The following is an 8,784-nucleotide window of genomic DNA, read 5'->3' on the forward strand; positions in this document are numbered from 1 at the left end:
GTTAAATTTTTACATTACATTTTTAACCCAAAAGTTGGGTTAGTCCAAATTTGACCCAAAGTTGGGTTGAAATAACCCAGCATTTTTTAGAGTGTACAATTTCAGATAGTTTATTGTGAAATAACTCAAATATATATGTTTTTCTGTTCTCTGATAAACATTGTCCTGGGCTGCCGTTCCCAAAAGCATCAATGAATCAATTACAAAAATCAATTTTAAAAAATCAATTACAATACTTTTGGGAATCACACGCTCTCTGTGGTTGATTGGTTCTGTCTGTCATCATTTGCGTGTGTTCAGAATTCAATGCATATTATACTCATTATTATTTTTTGTTAAATAAACAAAATCAATAGTAAAAAAAAACACACATTGGTATCGATATTTTTATTTGAGTATCAATACTAACTCGCATTAGTATCGATATATCGATACTTCAGGATCGATACCCCCATCCCTATGCAGCAGTATTGGGGATTGCTTTAATAGTTTCATATGGCGTTATGAACATATCCAAATTTTACCACAGTTCTAGTACTTAACTGTTTACGGTGACAGATATGTTTTTGGAAGTACCGAGGCTTGTATCCAGAAAGTCAGGTACTTCCAGACGAGCTCTGTGGTCGGTTTGTTTTTTTCTTTTTCTCAGAACTTGTAAAAACCTGAACTTTCCTGCACCTTATTGGATCGATCAGCAGGTGTCACTAGCGTGAATTCAAAGCCTCGAGAAATGAACCAGTTTTCAACACATCTGGCTGAAGCTTCATCTCGCCACCACTAGTCAGAGGAGGCAGCTCCAATGTATGATATTCTTGTGCGAAAGTCAACTGTTGTTTCAAACGCGGCAACACTACGCGCATGCGCGGTAGCACAGCAAGCGATTGGGTGAGAGCTGCGCGCCAACAAAACGTTTGTTCAAAGCCGCTTCCGCTATCGAGGTGATGAGACACATTGCCGTTGTTCAAGGAAAATACCTAAAAAATAAAGGGAAATATGCAGAGCAATAAAGTTGAAGAAATCACGGACAAGTTAGAGGGGTAAGTAATCAAATAATCGCATCTGTGCCGCTCACGGTTTTTCATTAATAAACCTTTTATTCTGACCTAAAACTGTTATTGTGTGCTTTAACAGTGTTTTTCTCTTGCAGCTATCTGTCTATAGACACAGAGAAGATGGACAAATACGACAGGTGAATACAATATGCAGATCTAATCTCGGGTGACAGTGTCACCAGCCAGAATGTGTATTTTACTGTCCACATTGACGTAAAACGATACTTTTAAATACTTGCTCACAATAACATAATTTGTTTCAGTGTAGCTGTTAATGTTTGATATCTTTTGTTATGTATTGTTATAAAGTATGTCAAATCAGAATGCTTCTGTACTTTTACATCTTTTCGCTGGAAAGGTATTATGTCAGTAGTTGGCATGTCACGACAAGCAGTTGTGCTTTGTCTAAAACAACGTGTTTCTAATTCTTGTATCATTCTTTTATATATGTTTTTTGGCGTTTTTATTTATTTATAGATAGATTGTTATTTTTCACTTTTTTTAGTTCAGTGAAAATACCTCAGCTTGAAGTTGTGGCTACAGAAAATTAATTATACATTTCATCCTTAATTAGACATAATAAGATACAGTTCATAGACAATAGCAGGACATGTTACATTATTTGGGGTAGGTTATCACAATGGATTTTATTATAAACTTTTCAGCGAAGCGATTATGAAACAGCTAAAATGTTTATGGTAACACAAAAATATTGTATATATTGAAATGTGATCTGACTTCTTGCCCTGACTTTGTGCTGTAAAACACACACACACACACACGCACATTTTTAGTACAACTTAACATCTTGATGATGGGAAAAAGTTCATTTTGTCCATAAATGTCCGTTTAATTTGTCAACTACACATGTACAGTCATCTCTGTTTCTGTCTAATGTTAATTAATAAAAAAAAAACTGTAATTGACAGAAATGTCTATCTCTGTCTCACTTTATCCACAGACAGAATAAAAACTATTGAAATTGTTTATCTACTTTGAGTTTAATTAAAAAAAAAATTTAAAAGTGTTTTAATGTGTTTGATATTAGTATGTGGGTGTATTTTTAACACTTTTTATTATTTTTGCAGGTACCGGCAGGAGGGGAAGGAGGCTGCCATGCGTGGTGATCTGCCTGGTGCCCTTGAGCTGTTTGAGCTGGCTTACCAGCTGCAGCCGAGTGACAAGCTGAAGAAACGGATCCAGGCCATACAGGATCTCATTCAGAGAGATAAGGAGGAAGATGAGGAGGAAGAGGAGTTTGTGGATGTGAATAATAGTGGATTGATGCTTTATAAAGGACTCTACAACAAACTGTACGACCATCAGAAAGATGGTGTGGCATTTCTGTACAGTCTCTACCGTGACGGAAGGAAAGGAGGAATCCTGGCTGACGACATGGGCCTCGGCAAGACCATTCAAGTCATTTCGTTTTTGTCAGGGATGTATGACGCAGAGCTGGCCAATTATACCCTGTTAGTCATGCCTACCTCGCTCATTAAGAACTGGATACGTGAGTTCGCCAAGTGGACCCCTGGCATGAGGGTGAAAGAGTTTCATGGCGCCAGCAAAGCTGAGCGAAACAGGAACCTGGAGCGAATCCAGCGCAGGGGAGGAGTCATCATTACCACCTACCAGATGCTCATCAACAACTACGAGCAACTTGGATCATATGACCAACGTGAGTTCAAGTGGGACTACGTAATCCTGGACGAGGCCCACAAAATCAAAACCTCATCCACTAAAACCGCTAAAAGCGCTCACACCATCCCCGCTAAACACCGTGTGCTACTGACAGGCACTCCAGTTCAGAATAACCTACGAGAGATGTGGGCGCTGTTTGACTTCGCTTGCCACGGGTCGCTTCTGGGAACCTCCAAAACATTCAAAACCGAGTATGAGAATCCAATCACTCGTGCAAGGGAGAAAGACTCCACCCCTGGAGAGAAAGCACTTGGATTGAGGATTTCTCAGAACTTGATGGACATCATCAAACCTTATTTTCTCAGGCGGACCAAAGCAGATGTTCAGCACAAAAAGCAAAAACGTGAAGAAGGCTTTGAAGATGAGGAAGATCAAGAGAACAAATGTCCAAATGCTGGTGAAGGCGTAGAGATGCCGTCGCTGACGCGAAAGAACGATCTCATCGTGTGGACGTACCTCAGCTCGGTGCAGGAGGACATTTATAACCAGTTCATCTCGTTGGACCATATTAAGCAGTTGCTGACAACTACCAGGTCGCCGCTGGCAGAGCTTACGGTGTTGAAGAAGCTCTGTGACCATCCCAGACTCCTGTCTAATCGAGCTGTGACTCAGCTAGGCCTGGAGCAAGGTTCCGTCTCTGACGCCATCCATCCAGACGATGAGACTGAGTCAGCTGTGAGTCAGATCGATAAAATTTCAGATGACACCTTGGTTGCGGAGTCGGGGAAGCTGCAGTTTCTCGTGTCTCTATTGGAATGCCTCCGTGAAGAGGACCATCGGACCCTGATCTTCTCTCAGTCGAGGAAGATGCTAGACATCATGGAGCGCGTCCTGCGTAACAGAAACTTTCGCCTGCTGCGTTTGGATGGCACAGTGACGCATCTGGCAGAAAGGGAGAAGCGTATCATGTTGTTCCAGACAGACAAACGTTACACAATATTCCTCCTCACCACTCAGGTGGGTGGAGTCGGCATCACACTGACTGCAGCAAACCGTGTCGTGATCTTTGACCCCAGCTGGAACCCCGCGACAGATGCTCAGGCTGTGGACCGCGCCTACCGAATTGGCCAAACTGAAAATGTCATCATCTATCGACTCATCACCTGTGGCACTGTGGAGGAGAGGATCTACCGCAGACAGGTAAATAAAAATCTTAACTTTACATTTGCTTCACCATGTAGTTTTAATCTTTAAAAAATAAATAAATAAATAGAGTAGGGGCTGTTTGATTTGGCCAAAAAAATATATATATTGCAGTTATTTTGAAACGTCTCATATTGCTACTGCTTAGATATGCAGGCAAAAAGAAGTAAAGCATTTTGAATCCCATTGAAAAGGATGTACAAAAACTACAAACTAATAACAAGCAATGCTTATGTTTCCAAATTAATGTTTTTACTTTTGAAGTTGTTTTTGGGGTATATTCTATAAAAAAAATTAAGAAAATGTGAATTAAAAACTGTACTCTTTACATTCATATTGTTTCTTGTTAGTGCACTTCAATTGTGATGTTTTTGTAACATGTTTTTGTAATATAATAATAATTTATATAATTTCTTAATTATATTAAAGGGATAGTTCACACAAAAATGAAAATTCTGTCATTAATTACTCACCCTCATGTCGTTCCAAACCTGTAAGACCTTAGTTCATTTTCGGAACACAAATTAAGATGATTTTTGTTGAAATCTGAGAGCTCTCTGACCCTCCACAGACAGCAAGGGGTTAAAATGGTCCATGTGACATCAGTGGTTCAACCGTAATTTTACGAAGCTAGAGAATACTTTTTGTGTGCAAAGAAAACAAAAATAACGACTTTATTCAACAATTCGTCTCCTTCGTGTCATCCTGGCACCATTTTGGAGAGTATTAAGATGCATGCGCGTGCTTTGATCTGAACGTAAACATAATGTTGTTTACGTTCAGATCAAAGTATGCGTATGCATCGTGATACTCTCCAAAAAAAGTATTCTCGTAGCTTTGTGAAATTACGGTTGAACCACTGATGTCACATGGACCATTTTAACCCCTTGCTGTCTATGCAGGGTCAGAGAGCTCTCAGATTTCAACAAAAATATCTTAATTTGTGTTCCGAAGATGAACAAATGTCTTACAGGTTTGGAAGGACATGAGGGTGAGTAATTAATGACAGAGTTTTCATTTTTGGGTGAACTATTCCTTTAAGCATTATTTCTGTTTAAATTATAAAAAAGGAAGACAAACACATAGTTATTGTAATATTACTGTCGAACTTTAAATAAAAACAATATTATTAAGTTGATGTTGTTTTTGTTGTGTCTTTCCAATATCTGCAGGTGTTTAAAGACTCTCTCATCCGGCAGACAACCGGCGATAAGAAGAACCCGTTCCGTTACTTCAGTAAGCAGGAGCTGCGTGAACTGTTTAAACTCGAAGACACACGCTCATCCAGCACTCAGCAGCAGCTTCAGGCAATGCATGCACAAAACCGCCGCTCTGACACCAGCCTGGACCAGCACATCGCTCGCCTTCACAGCATGGAGATGTTCGGCATCTCCGATCACGACCTCATGTTCACTAAAGAGGTGGCAGCCAATGAAGACGACCCTGAGGATGCAGAGTCACATCACTACATACAAACACGTGTCCAGAAAGCACAAGAGCTCATGCAGGCGGAATCAGAACTGCAAGGTCAGCTCTTGGACAGCATGGCCCAGAACACCGAACCCGCTTTGAACAAATGTCTTACAGGTTTGGAAGGACATGAGGGTGAGTAATTAATGACAGAGTTTTCATTTTTGGGTGAACTATTCCTTTAAGCATTATTTCTGTTTAAATTATAAAAAAGGAAGACAAACACATAGTTATTGTAATATTACTGTCGAACTTTAAATAAAAACAATATTATTAAGTTGATGTTGTTTTTGTTGTGTCTTTCCAATATCTGCAGGTGTTTAAAGACTCTCTCATCCGGCAGACAACCGGCGATAAGAAGAACCCGTTCCGTTACTTCAGTAAGCAGGAGCTGCGTGAACTGTTTAAACTCGAAGACACACGCTCATCCAGCACTCAGCAGCAGCTTCAGGCAATGCATGCACAAAACCGCCGCTCTGACACCAGCCTGGACCAGCACATCGCTCGCCTTCACAGCATGGAGATGTTCGGCATCTCCGATCACGACCTCATGTTCACTAAAGAGGTGGCAGCCAATGAAGACGACCCTGAGGATGCAGAGTCACATCACTACATACAAACACGTGTCCAGAAAGCACAAGAGCTCATGCAGGCGGAATCAGAACTGCAAGGTCAGCTCTTGGACAGCATGGCCCAGAACACCGAACCCGCTTGGCTCAGGCAAATGAACCAGCCGAAATCTGCTGGTAGAGACCGCCCGGCCCCCCCACGTGTCCAAAAAGAGCCTGTGACAGTGGATCTGACACATAACAGTTACGATGAGTCAGAACTAGAGGAAGATGAGCAGAACTTTCCACCAGCTAAGAATGCGGAGGTGGAAGTTGTAAGTGAAGAAGTGCAAATTGTAGATGAAGATGACCAAGTGGAAAATGAGTCTCCTTGGTCTGCTGGAGAAAGAAACATGCATGTTAGCCCCGCTGCTGACAAGCAAGCTCACGCTGTGATCACGCTGGATGACAGTTTAGATGAGGAGGACCAGTTTTACGCTAATGCAGCATCAGAGAATCAAAACTTGCCAAGTCCTTCTCGCCAGTTTCCAAAGCTGGAAGAACTTTCTATAGTATCGGATGCTCTTGGTAACGAAGAGGTTCAGGTGGACAAGTCTAATTTAAAGATGTTTTCATCACCCCAATCTCCAAATGAGGCCACAGCAGGAGAGTCTTTCAAAGCAGAGGTGGAAGTGCTTCAGGGAAACTTCAACTTGCAGCTGGAGGACAGTGCAGATATGTTCTCTGTCGAAGAAGAGGAAGTTTGTGATGTTGAGGAGTCGCTAGCCGAGGAAAGTCATGGATTTCAGCTTCAGATGGACATCAGTGGAGAAAGGCTAGAAGAAGCGAGTATCCATGAAAGCAGACAAGATGGTAACCAAAACAATGTTGAAATCAGCAACTGTAACACTGGGGAAGTCAGCAAGCATGAATCTCCTCTGAGGATCCGTTCTGCTCCGGACACACCTGCGGACGACTCCTTTGTGCATTCAGTTCGGCGAAAGAAAAGGCAGGTCATCTCTGACACTGATGAAGAAGACGACGAAGAAGAGGAGGAGGAGGAGAAGAAGCCATGTTTAACAAGCAGTCCATTGACCAGTGGCCTCAGCAGGCTGGGCTCTTCAACGCCAAAATCCACTTTGATTAACGGCAGCCAACTCCAGCGCAGCTTGAACGCTTCGGTGGCATCAAGAAGGTCCTTCGTTATGTCCATGCTGGAGAATGAGTCAGATGAGGAGTCAGCAGAGCCCAGTGAAGATAAAACCAAATCCTATGAGATTTCAGAAGCTAGTGAAAGTTATGCAGATGAATCAGTGGTGGAAGAAGAGGAGCCCAGTGGAGAGACTTTGAACTCGGAAGAGTCAGAAAGTCACAAGGAGCTTGAAGAGGTGGAAGAAAGTGTAGATTCAAGAGGAGACCGGGAGCATGAAGAATGGCACAGCGCCCTGCTTGAATCCACTGCTGATGTTGAACTAGACTCTAATGAAATGATGGACCAGTGTGCCCCTAAAACATTCCCTCCGGAAACACACATTCTTCCTGGTAGCTCCTCAGGCAGTGATGTGACTGCTGCTAAACCCTCTGAGAACACGTATGAGATGCTGGTCCTGTCTGGGAAACAGTGTTTGGCAGAAGGGAGGAAGCAGGCAGCTCTGGATTTCTTTCTAAAAGCCATAGACATTAATACTGGTGATGCTGAGATCCAGCTCTTGATCATTCAGCTGTACAGACAACTTAGCCAATAGCAAAATTAAAATGTGCGCTATCATATATGTACCATGTTTGACATAACTTTTTTTTCTGTCTGTTGGTAAAAAGTTGCAGACTGCACGTGAATTAAATATGCTGAACTGATCAGAGGAACTACTTAAGAAAAATATGTTGTGTATCTTAATACTGTTTGTGGATTTTCCCAGTAATTCCTCTTCATGTTTATTTGTTTACTTAAATTTCCATGTTTCATTGGTTTCAAACTGTTCAATTGATCATATCCTGATATGTACAATTGTGGAGAAAAAAATACATTCTCAGAGGTTTCGTAGCTTGTTTCGTAGTTTCTGCATTCCAGATGTGAATCTGCACTTTAGAATTGTATTTACTGAATTTCAAACCTTATCTGTTTAAGTTCTTTTTTGCACTAACTTTATTTTCTGTGGTAATTGGTCCTGTGTAACAGATCTAGCATATAGAGTTTATAAATACTTTACATTTTCTGCCCATATGCTTTTCTACCAAAGTAATTGAAGTACATTAAAATCAATATACAGTAATACGTATTACTAGAAAGGTTTTACCCTGTGAAAGAAAATAATCTTATCATTGTATTTGTTATCTAACAGTAGATAGTTTTGTAGTTTTGATAAAACAAAGACCAATAGTGTGCTGATGCATTTCAGTGGCCATTAGATTTATAAAAAAAAACTACATACACAAAATATTATACAGTGTTCTAGCCAGAGTGGTAATTTATATTCTGATAATATATCGTCTTTTTCAAAGTGTGCCTATAAACCAGGGGCCTCATTTATAAAATGTTGCGTATAAACTGTACTAAATTTGTTCTAAGATAATTTCTCAAAAGTGCGCAAGTGCGATTCAGAGAAAATGAGCGTGCGCACAAAAACACGTGCGTACGCCTCTCTTCCAGATGTGACATTAATAAATCGCAAATGATCTTGAAATTGTGCGCAGCTGACTGGTGTCAGATCTCCGCCTTGTAAACGCCCCCTAATTAATATCATTACCATATAAAAGAGCACACGCAAATATCCGAATTTCTATTCTTGAGAATGATGAGCAAAAAGAAAAAAACTTTACTGCGTCTGAAATTGAGGTCCTGCAGGCGGAGGTAGAGGTTCGTGCGGGGATGC

The 8,784-nt window shown here is 41.0% G+C and overlaps 1 protein-coding gene across 1 annotated transcript; it reads left to right on the forward strand.

Annotated features, from left to right (window-relative positions):
• Nucleotides 1-803: 803 nt before the first annotated feature.
• LOC107747819 (DNA excision repair protein ERCC-6-like) lies at nucleotides 804-8,184 on the forward strand. The gene is made up of 5 exons (XM_016562426.1): nucleotides 804-1,037; nucleotides 1,148-1,189; nucleotides 2,141-3,893; nucleotides 5,069-5,423; nucleotides 6,038-8,184. The coding sequence occupies exons 1-5, from the start codon at nucleotides 994-996 to the stop codon at nucleotides 7,657-7,659; spliced, it is 3,816 nt and encodes a 1,271-aa protein (XP_016417912.1). The 5' UTR covers nucleotides 804-993; the 3' UTR covers nucleotides 7,660-8,184.
• Nucleotides 8,185-8,784: the final 600 nt, after the last annotated feature.

The sequence above is a fragment of the Sinocyclocheilus rhinocerous genome, unplaced genomic scaffold, assembly GCF_001515625.1.
Source record: "Sinocyclocheilus rhinocerous isolate Xijiao unplaced genomic scaffold, SAMN03320098_v1.1 scaffold1492, whole genome shotgun sequence".
NCBI classification, from domain to species: domain Eukaryota; kingdom Metazoa; phylum Chordata; class Actinopteri; order Cypriniformes; family Cyprinidae; genus Sinocyclocheilus; species Sinocyclocheilus rhinocerous.